The following is a 19,832-nucleotide window of genomic DNA, read 5'->3' as shown; positions in this document are numbered from 1 at the left end:
TTTCAGGTCTTAAGATAATATAGATAGACAGGAAGTAATGGCAGCCACCCCAGTAGATAACAGCTTACCTAGCAGAGGTGATTTTCTCCAATATCCGTCTCTGACTTCAATGTAATCATACCAGCACAAACTACTCTTGTAGAGGTCCATTGTAGTAAAGTTTAAGACAATCTGCAAAATGAAATAGAACTGTAGTCATGCACTGGTTGACTATCATCTGGCTAAAAAAGATTCATCAAGAATGCTTTTAGTTTATGTTGGTATGCTGGTGACATACTAGTAATACTGCTTGACAACCAACATCTCAAATCAAAGTTACATCCCTTTTTTTTTAATTAATTTATTTTTAGTTTTCAACATTCATTGCCACAAGATTTTGAGTTCCAATTTTCTCTCCATCTTGCCCCTCCCCCCATGCCAAGATGGCGTGCATTTTGAATACCCATTTCCCTAATCTGCCCTCCCTTCTATCACTCCCACTCCTATCCACTTCCCCTTTTATTTTCCTGTAGGGCAAAATAGATTTCTATACCCTGTATATCTTACTTTCCAGTTGCATGTAAAAACTATTTTTAACACCTGTTTTTAGAGCTTCGAGTTCCAAATTCTCTCCCTTTCTCCCTCTTCACCCGCCCTCACTGAGATGGCAAGCAACTAGATACAGGTTATACATGTGTAGTCATGCAAAACACTTCCATAGTAGTCATGTTGTGAAAAACTATATTTCCCTTCATTCTATCCCAACCCCCATTTATTCTATTCTCTCTTTTGACCCTGTCCCTCCTCACAAGTATTTGCTTCTGATTACCCCCTCCCCCAATCTACTCTCCCATCTATCATCCCCCCAACTCTCTTATCCCCTTCCCCCCTATTTTCCTGTAGGGTAAGATAGCTTTCCACACCCAAGTGAGTGTGTATGTTATTCCCTCCTTAAGCCAAATCTGATTAGAATAAGATTCACTCATTCCCTCTTACCTTGCCCCACTTCCCCTCCACTGTAGAAGCTTTTTCTTGTCTGTTTTATGTGAGATAATTTACCCCCTTCTACCTCTCCCTTTCTCCTTCTCCTAGTATAATCCTCTCTCACCCCTTAATTTTATTCTCCAGATATCACCCCATCATCTTCAACTCACCTTATGCCATCTATCTATCTATTTATAATCTATACATATATTTTTTCCCTCTAACTACCCCAATACTGAGAAAGGTTTCACGAGTCACAAATATCCTCTTTCCATGTGGGAATATAAATAGTTCAACTTTAACAAATCTTTTATCATTTCTCCTTTCTGTTTTCATGCTTCTATTCACTCTTGTATTGGAAAGTCAAATTTTCAATTCAGCTCTGGTCTTTTCATCAAGAATGCTTGAAAGTCCTATATTTCACTGAATGTCCATTTTGTCCCCTGAAGGATTATACTCAGTTTTGCTAGATAGATGATTCTTGGCTATAATCCTATCTCCTTTGCCCTCCAGATTGTCATATTCCAAGCCCTCTGGTCCCTTAATGTAGAAGTTGCTAAATCTTGTGTTATCCTGATTGTGTTTCCACAATACTTGAATTGTTTCTTTCTGGCTGCTTGCAATATTTTCTTCTTGACCAAGGAACTCTGGAATTTGGCTATGATATTCCTAGCAGTTTTTCTATGGGGATCTCATTCAGGAAGTAGTTGGTGGATTTTTTCCATTTCTATTTTCCCTCTGGTTCTAGAATATCAGGGCAGTTCTCCTTGATAATTTCTTGAAAGATGATGTCTAGGCTCTTTTTTTGATCTTGGCTTTCAGGTAGTCCAATAATTTTTAAATTATCTCTCCTGGATCTATTTTCCAGGGCAGTTGTTTTTCCAATGAGATATTTTACATTGTCTTCTATTTTTCATTCTTTTGGTTTTGTTTTATAATGTCTTGATTTCTCATAAAGTCACTAGTTTCCATTTGCTCCATTCTAATTTTTAAGGAAGTATTTTCTTCAGTGAGCTTTTGGACTTCCTTTTCCATTTGGCCAATTCTGTTTTTGAAAGCATTCTTCTCCTCATTCACTTTTTGGACCTCTTCTGCCATTTGGGTTAGTCTATTTTCTAAGTTGTTATTTTCTTCAGTATTTTTTGGGTCTCCTTCAGCAAGCTGTTGACTTGTTTTTCATAATTTTTTTTGCATCACTCTCATTTCTCTTACCAGTTTTCCTCTACTTCTCTTGCTTGCTTCTCAAAATCCTTTTTGAGCTCTTCCATGGTCCAGGACTGATTCATATTTTTCTTGGAGGTTTTGGATGTAGGAGCTTTAGCTTTGTTGTCTTCTTCTGGTTGTATGTTTTGATCTTCTTTTCACCAAAGAAAGATTCTATGGTCTGACTTTTTTTTGCACAGTTTGCTCATGATCCCAGACAATTATTTGACTTTTAAACTCTTTGTTAAGGTAGGGTCTGTTGTCAGTGTGGAGAATGTACTGTCTCAAGTTTCAGAGGTTTTGTACAGCTGTTTTCAGAGATACTTCTACGGACCTGTAAATTTTCAGTTCCTCCAAGGTGGTATGACCAAAGGAGAGGTACTTACTCCTTTCCTAGCCTGTACTCTGGTCTATGAGTGACCACAAGCACTCTTTTATGCCTTGGAACTGTGAGAAAGATTCCCTCTCTACTGCTGCCACTAGTTCCACTACGCCAGCCCTCTTCCTTGCCCCAAGACCGCCACCCAGGACTGCAACCAGATCCAAGCAAGGGCAAAGTAAGAGAATCCTGCCTCAGCAGCAGCAAAGAGATCCCTGCAATTACCCTCTGATCAGCTGCTTGATCCGCCCACCATCAGTAGGCCAAGAGCTCCAGAAGCAGCCTACCCCAGAAGCAGCCACTACCCTGGGGCTGTGCTAGGCCTGGGGCCAGACCAAGCTCCTCTCTCATCAAGGTCCAACAGACCTTTCCTACTGACCTTCGAAGTTGTCTTTGGCATTCGTGAGTTGAGAAATCTGTTAACTGCCAAAGCTGCCCATGACTCAGTCCCCTGAGGCCTCCTCCAGGTTTGCTGAGGACCAGGGTCTTTGCCTGTGGGGCCCACACTGTACTGTACTCATCTCCCAGCCTGGCACAAGAAACCTTTCCAATCAACCATCTAGGTTGTATTGGGCTGGAAATTTGTTTCATTCTGTCTTTTTGTGGATTCTGCTGCTCTAGAATAGGTTTAAAACCATTTTTACAGGTATTTGGAGAGGTTTGGGGGAGAGCTCAAGCAAATCACTGCTTTTTCTGCACCAACTAAATCCCTTGCTTTTAAGGAAGTACCTATTACCCTGCTGCTGACAGTAGATTGAAACTCTAGTTTCAAATGAAATAGTTCTGATTCTAGGTGAACTACCTCCCAAGGCTTTTACATTAAAAGATTGCCAAGCAAATGCCTATAAAGTCATTAGGAAGCAATAGCAAAATCTGGATCTGCATCATTCTATTATCAGGATCTATCTGCCTGAAATCAAAATGAAAAGTTGTGCATAGTATATTTGTGGACTTTCTGCAACAGAAGCCCTTTCAGGATAAACTCTGACATACTCTCTGATTCTGATTTGACTATGTCCTTTACATCTATAACCCTGGCATTAGATTCACAAGGTAACATTAACTCAACAACAATTTCAAAGATACTTATTTGCTATCCAACACACAAAGGCATAATTTTCAGAATCATTTATTTTTGGCATTGACTCACTCAAAAATTAGTTTTTAAATCATTTGAGATGCTATAATTAAATCAATATGGTATCTTGGTCAAATTATTAATTTTATTAAATCACTTTTGAAACAGTACATATTTTCATACTTAGAAATATTCTAACCATTCAATTGGAAATTTTATATTTTTTTCAATTACTGTATCATTTCTGGTCCTTTATGCTAGATGCCTTGTGAAGAACTTAACTAAAGCAAGAAAGTGCTGAGAATCAATCCTCTTACAATAATTTACCACAATATTCAAAAGGAAATTATTTTTATTTGCCAGAAATGATAAATATCAAGTTCCTTTCCAAGGACTTAAATTTTGTAAATGTGAAGAAATGACTTTAATCACTGTATCATAAAAGTATTTACTACTCAACACTATTGAAAGCTTTTCCTTCCATAAAAATCCCAGTTGAAGTATCCACATACTTAAACATAATTTTCTTTACCTAGCTATGGTCTCTATGGTTTCTTATAATTATAACTGATTTATTGATAAGAACCTCTGAATAGTTTTACTCTTTCTGAATGAAGATTGCAACATGGTAGGGAATTTCATAGGTATCAAAATTCAGTTAATGAGGAAAAGGAACTAGAGGTGCTTCCTAGAAGTGGCAACTTTGACTTCACAGATATCACTGAGACTAGTGGGAAAAAATCCATGAACAGAATATGGCTCTCAATGAGTACAGTGTATTCAAAAGAAACAGGACAAATAAAAGTAGGAATAGTGTAGCCTTATATATTAAGAAAATAAAATCATGTGATAAAATCTGAGAACCAAGGAGAAGAAATGTGACAAGGTATTTGAATGAAAAGCAATAGGGTCAGAAAAGAAATTATTTCATTCCGGGAATATAGTATAGAACACCCAGAAAAAAGAAGAAATAGATGGGGATAGGGAAGGTTGGGATACATTCCAAGCAAACTTATAGAATCAATCATGGCATAGTGGATAGAAATCTGACCTTGAAGCCATGGAGTCCTGGGTTCAGGTTCCACATCTGACACATACTGTCTGTTAACCATTAATCAAAGATTAATGATTAAATTAATCATTTAATCTTCAATGCACCAGTCAACTCTCTAGGTTGCAAAGAAGATAGACTGATGGGACTTTCTTTACCCTGGAGGTCCAACACCAATGAAATCAGGGTTCCAGCTTCCATGCCCAAGTAAAAATTCTTACATTTAGGTTTAAAAAAGGCAACTCTGCTAAGTACAAAATGGGTTGGAATATGGTTAGAAAACAATTTATTGAGAAATATATATTCAATATGAGTGAATGCTATGATTTTGGCTGATTCAAGAGCCAAAAAAAATAATGCAGCTTTAGATTGAATTAAGATGCAAAGCTTTTGGTGACATTCCCCTATTATTTCATCATGCTCAGATCACAACTTAAGTACTAAGATCAACTCTAATGGTGAAGGGTCTCACGTTAATGTCCAAAGAAGATCATTTGAAGAAACTGGAGTTCTTAACCTGGCGAAAATAAGACTAAGACTGATAGGGATGGGAAGAGAAGCACAAGAAGATATATTAGGCGAGCAGGAAGAAGGTGGAGCACAGAAATGTTAGTTGTTTTTAAGCATTAGAAGGGCTGTCATATGGAAGAGTACGTAAGAATGTTTGCAGTGGATGGAGTGTTGTACCTGGAGTCAGGAAGACTTGAGTTCAAACAGAACCTCAGATATTTTGTAGCTATGTGTCCCTGGGCAAGTCACTTAACCACCATCTGCCTCAGTTTCCTCGTCTATAAAATGGGGATGATAATAGTCCTGACCTCCAAAGATTTTTTTGTTTTTGGGTGAGGCAATTAAGCTTAAGTAACTTGCCCAGAGTCACACAGCTAGTAAGTGTTATGTGTCTGAAGCCAGATTTGAACTCAGGTCTGCCTGACTCCAGGGCCACTGCTCTATCCACTATGCCACTCAACTGCCCCTCTCCCAAGATTTTTGTGAGATCAAATGAGATGAAATTTCAGTGCTTTGCAAATTTTAAATTGATACATAAATGCTATCTTCATTATAAATACTACTGAATGATGAATTACACCTGTTCTATTTGGCTACAGATGGTAGAATCAGAAACAAGTGGAATCTGCAAAAGCAAATTAGGGAAGTAGTAGATTTTTTTCTCAATGGAAGTTTCCAACTAGAGTCTGGATAACTATCCATTCGGTATATTTCAATGACCATTTTGTGGGGTGATAGGTCAGACTAGATGCTCAGTTCCCTTCCAGCTCTGAAATTTTGTGATTTACACGTGGTACACAAAGCTCAACTATGAGCAGATTTAATGAAATGACAGTCATTCCCGGTTACTAAATGACCATGCAGACTTTGCTACTAACAGTATGAGCCTCTTGTTGTCATCTATGCAGCTAGGTGGTACAGCAAATTGGATGCAAGATCTGGAGTTAGGAAGACTTGAGTTCAAATTCATAATCCAGGACAGGTCACTTAATCTCTGCTTACCTCAGTTTCCCCAACTGTAATATAGGGCTAAGATATACCTCCTAGGGTTCTTAAAAAGATTAAATGAGATAATATTTGTAAAGCACTTAGCATAGTGACTGGCACATAGTAGGTACTTAATAAATGCTTGTTTTCTTCTTGCCTTTCTTTCTTCCTTCCATCCCTTCACTGCAACATTAGCAATGTTTTCAGTAAATTAATTTCTCCACTGAAGTATACATATAAATTAAGAAGGAAAAGTCTACAAAACATCAGGCTGATTAAAAGGAAAAGTGGAGGACTACTAAATTTAGCACATCTCTGTTTCTAAGACAGCACTAAGATGAACATGAGGACAGTTGGTATTTTACAAAACCTGTTATCTACAGTTCAAATTTCTCAAGTGACAGATTTTGCAAGGTCCTATCTTAAAAAGTGAAATTTCTTAACATTTTCAGTGCCTTGCTTGTATGGAATTTTCCTCATTTTTTCCCTCTGGACCACAAACCTGATTTTGAACATCAGAAAACCAAGCCTTTTACAAAACATTCAATGGGAAAGTATCCACAAAGATTCTTTGTCTCCACTTCAACAAAACTTCTTGTTTTTTTAATCCTGAATGCTCAACAATTTCTCTTTCACACAACCTCAATTTACAAACACTCGTAAGAAAAAAGTGGTTCCTAAGCACTTCTTCCCCCACATTAGACACTTAGATACACACCTCCAGGGACTCTATGAATGCAATGCAGTATCAAATTATTCATGAGCTTTAAGTTGAGAACCATTTCTGGCTTGTTTTGTTTGACTTACATGGATTAAAATATGCTGAAAGGGAGGAACATTGCTTCTGTGCAGTAATTTAAATTTCACACGGCAACTACAGACTCCCACTAGTCACTATAGTACCAGCTTTGTCTGCTAGAAGGCCTCCTTTATCAGAGCTAAGAGAGAAGAAGTCAGAATACTGAAAGAAACAGTAGGTCCAAACTCTCTTCATGGGACAGATTACCATTTTTATGGACTGAAATCCTTGTTTTCCTTTCTCAAAAAAAGTAAAATGTGAATTTTCTCCCATCATACACACTAAAATCAGGTAAACATCACTCATTTTTGTCTTTGGCACTGATCAAACACTGAAAAATAAATAATGGGATAGCTAGGGAACAATTAAAACTTAATTTCTTTAAAGGCCAAAAAAGGGGGAAAATAATGCTAATGAGAAAAAGTTCCCATCTTGTTTTTTCCTTTCTATTTTAAATGTCATGCATGGGTGGAGGAACAAAATTGGCTGGACTTTAATACAATGCACAGAATCCTTTCAAAAAAGAAAAAGTAACAGATAAACTTTCCTAAGTCAAAACAATGTATTAGTTGCAAAAATTAAAATCTTCATCTTTGACTAAGGATGTGAGCTAAGTTTATATTTGAATTGCAAATCAAAATTACCTGAAAATATTTGTAATGCTAATGATTTAGCATACTGTATACAAATAATTCTTTATTTTCCCTCCAAGAGTAAAAAGATAAGAAAAAGAGAAAAATCACAGAACAATATTATTTATGTGTCTTTTAAAATTTTATCGAATAGTCTACAACAGTTTAAAAGTCAATTAGTTTACTTGAAACTTGACTGAAATTTTCTGTCTGCAATGAAATGCAATGTAGTTATCCTCAGATTTCTTGAAATGCATAGAAATTTTCAAAATCAGCATATCAGGACTCTTAATTGTTGTATCACAGAGTTAAAATGGACCCAATGATACCTAGAAATCACTATGCACATTTAAGACCCCATTTTGCAACTTGGCAGAACTGTAGAGTCCTAGAAAAGGTGAATCAGTAGCTCAAGGTGACAGGATGGCTGCAGGAAAAATAATAAATCAACTTCTGTCAGCACAACTAAGAAATTATTGCTAATCCAAGCAAATTCAACAGTGCTACTACAAGGGCAATTAAGCGTAATGGGACACAAAAGACACACTTTACATATACACATATACACAAACACACACATACAAAATTAATATTAATTGACTTTACATTAAAATTACTTAAATAAAAAGTAGCATGATAAGAGGAAAACAATGTGAGACCAAGATTCGGGGAACATTTTTTTTTTTTTGGCCTGCCTTTGCCACTAATTAAGAAAGAGCCTTTGACAAGTCACTTCACATTTCTGAGCTTCAGTTTCCTTATCTATAAGGCATTTGTACTAGATGATCGTGAAAGTCTTTTTGATTCTAAAATTCTATGACTTCATGATTTAAAAAAAGTAAAGATGTGTTTCCATTATTAGAAGCAATAAATGGAAAGTGAAAAAGCACTGTACTATCTGTACACTTGAAGACCTGACCTACTACTTAAGAGCTATGAGACCAAGGTCAAATCATCTAACTTCTCTGAGCCTGAGTTTCTGCAACTGTAAATGAAGAACAACAAAATTGTTTTTCCTACCTCACAGGTATCGCCAATTGTAATTAAATAATGTATGTGAGAGTGGTATGAAAGTTTTCAAATGCCATAGAAATATAAGGTATTATTATTGTTTCTATCCACTTCACAACTCTCCCTCCCCCAGGCAACTCTCCTAGGATTGTAAGCTCCAGAATTAGCAGGAGTTTCCTCAACATGATTTTGTGACACAAATGAAATCACAGGTCCAGACCAAAACAAAGGGACACATTTAAAAATATATATTATTGTTTAGGTAACCTACACTGAGGTCTCAAAACAAACTATAAGTAGAAGAAAGAAAAAGGAAAGATATGAAGCTTCATTACATGTTGGGAAACATAGAATGCAATTTAAGTAATTCCCAAATAACAAAGAATTCATACTTTTAAAATAAAACCAATCCCACAAGGATTTATTAAAGACTTACTATATACAAAGTGAGAGGCAGGATGAAGCAGTACATAGAGACCATTGCATGTGAAAGACCCGGATACAAGCCATGCCTCTAACACGCATAATGTAGCCATGAGCTCTATGAGCTGGGGAAGGACAGCTAACATTTAGTGAATGACAGTCAGGATCCATGAAGATTGTGTCATGGTGGAATATTCAGCTAGATCTAATAACATGAATTTTAATAAAGATGAATGGAAAGCCTTGCACATGGATTCAAAAATCCAATGTCACAAGTACAAGATAATGCTAACATTTAGATGGAAAAAGCACTTTCTGAAAGGGAATTTGTCAGAAAATTATTTGGTAGTGTTAATAAACTGCAGGTTCAATATGAGTGGAATGTAATATGGTAGTCAAAAGAAAAAAAAAGCTAATGTGACCTTGGGCTATGTTAGAAGAAGCATGGATTTCCAGGAAAAGGGAAGTACAAGCATAGTTGTAATCTGCCCTGGTCAGATCACGTCCTGGAATAATGGGTTCAATATGTATACCAAAGTTAAAGTAAAGAAAAATATTGCAAGTGTGAAAAACATCTAGAGGAGGGCGATGGGGATGGGGAAGGGCCTCAAGGCCATGTCAGTTCCTCCTGAGGTACCGTGACATAAAGAGAGAGAGAAACACTACTTCTGGGCTCTCACCAGTGACACTGTCAGCTATCACTAATTTCACTGTTACAAAGCATAGGTCCATGTGAGAGCTGGCCTTGCATTCTATTTACTATGCATTATGCTTCCTTCACCCTGGGTGAACCAACCAATGGCAAAAGGGTAAAGTAGGCAAAGTTTACCTTCTATGTTACTTGTTACTTATGGTACTTCAGGAAAAAAATTAATATAAAATAATTTATAATAAAGAAATCTCATTGCCAACATTTTCAGTTATGGGAAGATTATAATACAGTTGTTAAATCTTCAATATTTCTTGTCATACTCTCCTAATAAACATTTAGGTAAAATAATATCCAAATAAAAGGATAAATGGAATTCATGTTAAGAGAGGGAAATGTGTGTATTTGTATGTTTAGGGAAAGATACATGTCAAGAGAAAGGAAAAGTGTAGAATTAAGAAATGTAAAGGGGATATAACTTAAAATGAAAGAAACCGTAACACTAAATACAGAAAGCAGACCAATTAAAGAGGGGTATAGCAAAAGTGAAAGAGAGGATTATATGAGTACATCAAAGAAAGAAAGATGGACTAGTATATTAAGAGAAAAAAGTTCTAAAACCCAAAGGATTTTTTTTTCATTTGTATCTTAAGTAAAACAGCATCACTCTGGGGCTTTTTTAATACCATGGGAGGACTAATAGACTCAAGCTATCATCCAACAAATCTTCCTGATTTAACATAATTTAAGAATAATAAACCATAAATTATAAACTGTAAGTCACTGCAGCTCATTAGCCACTCCTACTGCCCCATTTCAACTCTACTCGTCATCAATCATAATGATTAATAGCCACAGAAGAAGTGAAGAATGGAAAGCATAGGATTACTTAGTTTTCTGCTGTTTGAAAGAGCTTAGGTGCTGTTTTGATACAGAGAGAAAAAAACCCAAAATAAGCGGAAAATGAGTCACATTTTGATTTTGCAATAGACTGAGGGTTAATAAGCAATGTTGATGGAGAAAGGATTTATAACTAAAAAGGTACAACAGTTTTTCCCCCAGGTGTTTTTTTGCTCTCATGAGCTGATGTCATTTGGTCAATTTTACTGCATGTACTTCCTAGGTTTATTTCTTGCAACTAACACATTGTGTGGTTCTCAAGACATCTGCTTATCTCTGAAACTTCAATACCTTTTGGAGATATCCTTTCAGACATTATCAGGATCTACATATTCCCCCTTGAAGGAATATTCTGAAAGTATAGGTCTGCCCATGTTACTGCCACATTCAATAAACTCCAGAAGCTCCCTATTAACTCCAGGATCAAATAAGAAGTCCTTTGTCCATAAAGCCTCGGACAACCTGACTTCAACCAAGGATGGTTATATGTTATGTCCCTTCACAATCCCTAGAGTCCAGCCAAAATAGCTTCATTCTTCGCAGACAACATTCTCTCTCCAGTCTCCATGACTATGCTTAGGCTCTACTTCATGTCTGTGTTCTCTCCTCATTTCAGCCTCTTAGAATCAGCACAAACACTACATCACATATGATGCCTTTCCTAATCCATCTGGCTACTAGTTTCTCTTCTTTCTAAAAACTTTCTTGCATTTATTTTGAGTATATTTTGAATAGCCTTATATAAGCACACACCGTCTTTGCTAATCAAAGGCAAGTTTACTTGAGGAAAAGGCCTACTGTCATTCTTGTCTTTGGATACCTATTGCTTAGCACATTGCCTGGCATATAGTAGGTATTTAATAAATGTTTACCATTTGATGATTAATGTCCTTCATAAAAACAATTCTCACAATGGTTAGTATTTCATCTGCCAACCCCTTACTGTAGATTTACAATTCAAAAGCCACTTTCATATCCCTGATCACATTTGATACCAACAACCACCATGGGAAGAAGGGAAGGAGGGAGAGGAAAGAAAAAAGAGGAAGGGAGGGTGGGAGGAAAGGCATTATTGTTGCCATTTATAGTTGGAGACCCCATCAGAGTCAAAGATGTCCAAAGTCACAAGAAACAATGGCAGAACTAAAGTTGATGTTTTCTGGATCCAATTCTAGTGCTCTTCCCATGGTATAATGTGATCTTCTGGAAAAGATTACACATCAAGAATTACTGATATGGCATCAGCAGAGATAACCTAGGGTATTTTTAATTCTACTCTACAAAGTGAGGGGGAAATCTATACATGTGGACATGCCATATGGTCCACTGGAATGTATGCAAGATTTCTCAGGAAGGTCATTTCTCCCAGACAGGTGGGATGAATTATGTGGAAGTATATAGAAAAGAGTTTCATGGGTAAGAGTTTCATGGATGGGTTGCCATCTGTACTGCAGAGAATGTATCAGTGCTAAGATCACAGATCAAAAAACTGTCATACCACATCACATATTTCATTATGTTTTGTAACAACAACAGTAATTAGCAGATATCTACTCACATTTTTTTCAACTTTTGCTCCAATAATATCAATTTCATGGAATTTCTTTAGAATTTTAGAATACTCAGAAAAGCTCCAAACATTTTGATGATGGATTTCCTTTAGTATTTATGATGAACTTTTAATTATTCCCTCTGTGACTGTTTGTGGCTATTCCACAGCAAATGATAAATGTTAATCTGGTTTTCTGCTCCTACCAGAGTGCTCTAGGACATACTATGGGTGCTCTGGGGAAACAAAATATTTTTAAATATAAAAAAAAAAATCCAAATCTATTGCTGCTCCTCCCTTCCCATTCTCCCCAAATTAGGAAATTTATTTTCTGAACCAAATATAAATAGTATTTGGACTAGCTACTGTTTTGAATTATACACATTACTACCTGATAATATGCAGGCCTGACAATATTTATAACGTTGATTTATATGCCATTTTATTATTCCTCCTAAGGACTTTATGTGGTAAAAACAGGTCTAACCAGGGCCTAAGGCAAGTTCCAAGAACTGTGCCCTTCTATTCATATTAAAGCAAACTTTTTTTTATTAATTTAGTTTTCAACAATCACTTCCATGTACTTTTGAGTTTTAAATTTTTCTCCCCCTCTTTTCCCACCTCTCTCCCCAAGATGGTGTACAATAGGCTCTACATATACATTCCTATTAAACATATTTTCACATTAGCCATGTTGTAAGGAAGAATTAGAACCAATAGGAGGAACCACAAGAAAGAGGAAACAAAACAAAACAGAAGAAAAAGAGTAAAACTCCATAGTTCTTTCTCTGGATGTGGATAGCATTTTCCATCATGAGACTTTTGGAGATGTCTTAGATCCTTGCAACGCTGAGAAGTCTATCAAAGTTAGTCATTGAACAATGTGGCTGTTACTGTGCACAACATTCTCCTGGTTTTGCTCACTTCACTCAGCATCAGTCCATACAAGTCTTTCCATGTTTTTCTGAAGTCGGCCTACTCATCATTTCTTATAGCACAATAGTATTCCATTGCATTCACATACCACAACTTGTTCAGTCATTCCCTGATTTATAGGTATCCCCTCAATTTCCAATTCTTTGCCAACACAGAAAAAACTGCTATAAATTTTTTGTACATGTGGGTCTTTTTCCCATTTTTATGATCTCTCTTGGATACAGCCCTAGAAGTGCTATTACTGGGTCAAAAGCCATGCACATTTTTATAGTCCTTTGGGTACAGTTTCAAATTGCTCTCCAATATGGTTGGATCATTTCATAACTCCACCAACTATTTTTATTCCAATTTTCCCACATCTTCTCCAGCATTTATCATTTTCTTGTTTGGTCATGTTGGCCAATCTGATAGGTGTGACGTGGTACCTCAGAGTTGTTTTGATTTGCATTTCTCTAATTAAGAGTGATTTAGAGCATTTTCTCATATGACTATAGATGGCTTTAATTTCTTCATCTGAAAATTGCCTGTTCATATCCTTTGATCATTTATCAATAGGGGAATGACTTGTATTCTTATAAATTAAGCAAACAAAAACAAATGATCCTTAAACCCTACCACTTCTGTTCCAATAGAGTTTAAGTTTCCTCAGGAATGGTTAGAAGAGAACATAGTGGTTTCTAAATGACTATGTCCATAAACACTCCAATAGAATCATAGAATTTTAGAGCCAGCAAGGACCTTAGACATAATTTGATCCAACCTCCTCATTGTACAAGGAGAAAACTGAGGACAAGAGAGTTCAAAGGTTCATTTCAGCATAAAAACTTGAATGAAGTGACTTCTCCACATCAGAGAGTTGGTCAGTGGCAACCACTGGAATAAAAATACAGCTCTCTTCTAACTCCCTGTCTGATGCATGTCCCACTACTCTGTGCTGCCTGTGGAAGAAACCCTCTGTCAGTGAACCTGCTTTCTGGCCTACTCCTTCATCTGGGGATGCCCTATAATTTCCCTTACATGATGATACTCCACCCCCCATCACTGCCATTAGACTGTTGAGTTACTCAACCCATCTTGGCTCTTATATGGGTGGCAAACCCCTATATTTAATTTGTCCCACTTAAAAGAAGCATAAAAAATAGGGATTTACATAGCTCAAACTAGCTAAAACCTTATTATATTATTTTTTAAAAAGGATTTTAAAGGAGCCCTGAATAAGTAAAAAGTTTTTTTCAAAAAGATTATATTGGTTTTCTATAAACAAACTTGTTTAGAAAGTATAAGCTTGGCATTAAAAGCTGAAATTAATTTTCCATAGTACTACTGAAGAAAATGAGTCACACTGTACTCAGCCCTAGTCATCCCATATTTAGAGCCAGACTCCTTCACCAGGGAACCAGCAACCCCAAAGGGGCCTGTAAATATATTTCAAGAGATCTGTGAAGTTGGATGATGAAAAATAAAAAAAAACTACATCTAAAAAGATTCTTTTGTAATCCTATGTAATTTATTGTATGCATTTAAAAACATTTTTCCCTGCGAAAGAATCCTTAGCTTCCTGAAAATTAGAGATGTCTAAAAACAATGGAACACCTTACGACGAGTAGGTCCTCCTCTCAGTGGAAATGTCCAAAGGCAGGGAAAGAGTCTAAGGAGGGATTCTTAGTTAGGCATCAGCTATACTAGAGGGATCCTGATGTCCCTCCAACACTGAAGCTGCCCAAGCTGCATTCCATGGACAATACGCTATTTCTTCCTTGTGAATCCTATTGCATTCGTCCATATTTCCATATGAAATATCCCAGCGTGTCATCGCTAAATGGGATAACCATAATTACAAAGTCCTTTGTGCTGCCAAAGTGATAGGAGACTTAGACCAGAGACTTCGGCTAAAACTCATATTAAGCACAGCAAAGAAGAAAGTATCTCCAAAGGTTAAGTCTAGTTCAGTTTCTGCACTTTTCTCTGGCTTCTTACGAGGTAGGATCTTGCAAGGAATTCAACAAATATTATTTGAGTGGATGTAATTCAACACATCCATAATTTATATGTGCATGGCAAAAGAATAACTGACAACATCACAGATAAAAGTATTTTACATTATCTCATATCAGACACCTCCTTAAACTTAAGAAATGGAAATAACCCTTTCTAAGTGTCAGAATGTCGGCATAGGCACAAGGCAATCCTTTCAGGCAGCCTGTCCCAACCGCTGGAATAAGGGCGAAGTATTTTCAGTGCTCCCAAAATATCACTAGATAAAAGGAAGAGAAGTTAAAATGTAACAGTGTAGGGGAAGAAACTAACTCAAAACATGAAAATGTGCTTGTGCTCTTTTTTTGAGTCTCACAAGCATCTGTCAACAAGATAATAAATCATGAAAATAGTTTTCTGGAACATGGCATAATTCTTTTCATTCAAAGAGTGACATAAAATTCAAAAATGATACCTGAGACAGTTCTGGACTTCAGACAGACAGCTAACTATCTAAACCATCCAAAAACCCAGCAGAGTTGTTGCTTCTATTTTTTTTTAAATCTCTTTGGAAACTTTACAATTTTCCAAATAGCTCATTCCAAACAACTAATCATCAAGCATTTATTAAGTATCTACTGTGTCCCAGGCATTGTGATAGGCTCTGGAGACTGTAAAGTAAAAATTACCCATTCTCTACCTTCAGAGCAGTGTTTATTAGCTATACATAATCCTTGTGTTCAATCACAATTAAACTCTGCTTTTCAAAACTCATCCTTTTAGAAACACTCTATGGGCTTATGTGCTTCTACAATGATACCGGGGAGACATTTTTGGAAACACAGAGAAGGCCTCTGCCATGTTAGGTAGCTCCTCTAGAGAGAGTTTATAAAGGCATAAACAAAAATCACATAAAATGAGAAGATGCACCTGGGTCTGAAACTGCCTATGGTAGGCAGCAGTCCCATCTAGAAGGATACAAATCCACTGAAATAATGAAGTGTACATGAAGAAAATAACCACTGATTGGTGTCCACAGAGGACAATTAAAGCAGAGCAAAGAGATAAAGGTTCTTTTTTTTCCCATTCCCATCAAGGAAATAATCTAATTTTTTGTTCTTATTTAATTGATTCAGTCACATCTGACTCTTTATGACTCCATATAGGGTTTTCTTGGCAAAGATACTGGAGTGATTTGCCATTTCTTTCTCTAGCTTGTTTTACAGATGTGGAAACTGAGGTAAACATGGTAGAGTGACTTGCCTAGGGTCACACAGCTACTAAGTGTCTGAAGCCGGATCTAAATTCATGAAAATGAGTCTTCCTGATTCCAAACCTAGTAGTCTATCCACTGTACCAGGTAACTGCCCAAATAATCTAATACTACTAGAATTTTGGAAAGTGCTCTCATCTTTAAACTAAATTATACAGAGATTGTGCTCTCCACAATTCTTTCTCCGTAAGCACAAAGCTTTACACATACTAGGTATTTAAATAGTAAATGAATAACTGAGGGAATATTGAGGCACTGAAAGATCATAAATTGTATTTACTACTAAATAATACCTTAGTCATAGTGTCTTAATGCATTCTATTATGATTTTCCAGAGGCCTTCAGTCTCTCACTTTGGTAGAGTCTACAAAAAAAAAAAAACTAAAACAAATTCACTTTCTAAAAAACATGTGTGCTACTTCATTTATAAGCAATTGAAATAGAATGTTTGGGTTTGGGTTTTTTTTGTAAAAAATACCTTTTCCCCTGGAGTCACAGAAATTCTCCATATACAATGTGTATAGGAAGGATAGCCATTTGGAAATCCCGGAGAAGAAAAGTTGCCAGTAGACTCCTGAAGTGTTTCTCCACATGCTGAAAGAAATAAGATAAGGTAAATGAAGACTATTCCATATACCCCAGAAGGAGGACAGAAGTGCCTTCTTTCTGTTATTCTGTCAAATTGTTAATTCAATTAAACATCATTATAGATATGTTCTTTGGTATTAACAATTATAAGAAGACATGATTTTAAAAAATAAGGGTAATTTCCTTTGTAGGATCACTTTCCTTTATTTATGCTATTATGTTTTCTCTTAATAAAATTTCCACACATAGATGTACTGGGTGATTGTTAAAGTCCTTCTCTAATTCTACTACTTCATTTTAGTGCAGAGATGACCCTGGAAACATCCTCTGTTGGAACCAAATCTTATCAAGCAAGCTATTAAGGCAGCAACTATAGTCCCAGTAATTTATCACATGCTTTCCAAGGACTAGCTTTGGCCAGATCAGAGAAGCTCATCACCAGAATTCTGACCCCTTGAGGATGAAGTCCATCGATAATTCATGGTTTGAGAAAAATTTAAAATGGTTCCCAGCCCCAAGTGCTTCTGCTATTCTACAAAGGCAATATTGGAGTGTGACAAATGGGTCAATGAAGTCTAAGGCATAGAAGCGTTATGATATGCTTTGGTGGAGAAAATCCACCAATTGAGAAAATCTGGACCCATCAAAGTATCAACAACATCTTAATGTCGTATAGGGGACAACCATAAAGCCAGGTGATAATGTTAATTATTAATTATTCTCATAAAGGCTTTCTGCATGGAAACAATCAGATCAACATTTTTCAAATTCAGCCCATGGACCTATCCACTCTCCTATACTTACTCTCATCATATGGATCATAGGATCAAAGTAATAGCTTCTGTTTACACATATGCAGCACTAAGATGGAGAGACAGTGTGGCAGAGCAGATAGAGAATTGGCTTCAGAATTAGGAAGACTTAGGTTTAAGTCCCAACTCTGATACCCATTTATAATATAACCCTAAGAACATCACTCAAAATCTCAGTGCCCCAGGCACCTGTTTAACACTATTCACTGGAAAGCAAGAATTTACCATCCATACACTGATGAAATCACAAGTATGATAATTTTTTTGAGAATAAGGTTCCTAAGTATTTTCACATCATATATTTTATTTGATATTAACAACCCTGGGAAAAAGTGTTATACAACCCTTCTTACTCTGATGTACATTGCTCTGCCCTCCCAAACAATCTCTTTCCCTGTGATGACAGAAACTATTTGGAGACTGAAAACTGTACCACTCAGTTACAAAACTGATAGAGTCTTGACATCACTGAATTCAGGTACTAGCAATGGACACTCATCAGTAAGACAAAACAGTTACTCAATTGTACCAACTGAATGAAGAGTCAGAGGTATTCTGCTCTGTACTCACTTTAATCCTCCCTTTTCCTCAAGCTGCCTACCCAACATCAAGACTTCTCCTTGGGTAGAAATCCAACTCCAAGAACTTGGGCTCTCCCACAGACATATCCACTGATTCAGCTTTCTCACCTTTCATATGTTTATGTCACCCTGTGGCCACACTCCATTACATTAATAGTGTGATATGCTAGATCAAAAGAGCTAGTGAAATTTTAGGCACAGTATCCAGATGACATTGGTGGTATAATCTACCTTGATCTGACCACATATAGTATGCTGTGCTCAGATACGGGCATCACACTTTAGAAAGTACACAGATAAGCTGGAAAGCAGTGATCTTCAAAATGAAGAGCCATGGCCTGATGCCAAGAGATGTGTACTGAACCAATCAGAGAGTGGTAAGACAGGGCCATACCACCTTTGCTGTGATAGCCAATTGTGGGGCATGACAACCACAGCATTACTTATCCTTCAAAACTATGACCCTCTAAGTACTGGTCAAGCTGCCAACCTCATCCTGTCTGAGCCTGGCACTTTCCCTTCAGGCAGTGATAACCCAAACTAACCCTGACTCAAAGCAACTATGCTGATGTCATGAGGAAAATTCTGCCTCAAATCCCTGCCTCTTAAATACCTCTCAGCTACAACAAGGATTGGGAAGTGACTGGTGACTAAAAGCTCACTTTCTTCCTTTTTGTTTTGGATTGGGCCAAATGAGTTATACAAGATGAATGGACATGTCTAGATAACGATCAAAATCTCAGATAATCATCATGTTATCTTCCCTAAAATTCACCCAACTTTTGTATTTCCCTATTAATGTGAGGGTACTACTACCTCTCAAACTCAGTCATCCAGCTTTTCACAAATTCTATAATATTAGTCTACTGACTTTCCCTCAACCTACAGACTCATACTCAAATGACTGCCAAGTCTTGTTGATTCTGTTTCAATAACATTTCAACTATCTGTCCCATTTTCGCTACTCACATAGCCACCACCCTAGTTCAGACCTTCATCACCTCTCCCCTGAGCTATATAAATATCTAAATTGACTTCTCTATCTCAAGTCTTTCCCCCCTCCAAACTCTTCCCTACATAGCTAACAACTAAATGGAAGGTCTGATCATGTGACTGTCATTTTCAGCAAAATCTAGTGGTTCCCTATTATCCGTAGGATTGTTTCATCCTTATTTTAAACTTTTAAAAATTTCTATTTAATGGACATTCTAATTATATAATTATGTAATGTTACAAAAAATTATATATTTCAATTATTAGTATCCTAGATACATATACTTATTTTTAAAAGTAAATAAGAACATACTAGGGGTTCACATGCAAAGATTTTTTTTTTTTTTTGCTGAGAGGAATGAACAATCAGAAGAGTTTGGAGATCACTGCTACTGATCAACTAGGAAATATTAAAAAGTGATAACCTCGGCAACATCACAGAAAAAAGCACATTACCACATGATTATCCTGTACTGTACATTTTCTTGGAATTAATGGATGGGAATAATCTTTTCTAAGTGTTAGACTGTCAGTATAGGAG

The 19,832-nt window shown here is 36.6% G+C and overlaps 1 protein-coding gene across 1 annotated transcript in view; it reads right to left on the bottom strand.

Annotated features, from left to right (window-relative positions):
• TLL1 (tolloid like 1) overlaps positions 1 to 19,832 on the bottom strand; it is a 333,372-nt gene that overhangs the window by 101,402 nt on the left and 212,138 nt on the right. The window contains exons 9-10 of the mRNA XM_027866868.1: positions 16,796 to 16,911; positions 69 to 171 (exon numbers count right to left, since the gene is read on the bottom strand). Of these exons, the coding sequence (XP_027722669.1) occupies positions 69 to 171; positions 16,796 to 16,911 (219 nt within the window). The remainder of the gene's footprint in view (positions 1 to 68; positions 172 to 16,795; positions 16,912 to 19,832) is intronic.

Source organism: Vombatus ursinus, unplaced genomic scaffold (genome assembly GCF_900497805.2).
Source record: "Vombatus ursinus unplaced genomic scaffold, bare-nosed wombat genome assembly UNPS02014784.1, whole genome shotgun sequence".
Classification (NCBI taxonomy): Eukaryota; Metazoa; Chordata; class Mammalia; order Diprotodontia; family Vombatidae; genus Vombatus; species Vombatus ursinus.
This window is presented reverse-complemented; position numbering and strand designations above follow the sequence as displayed.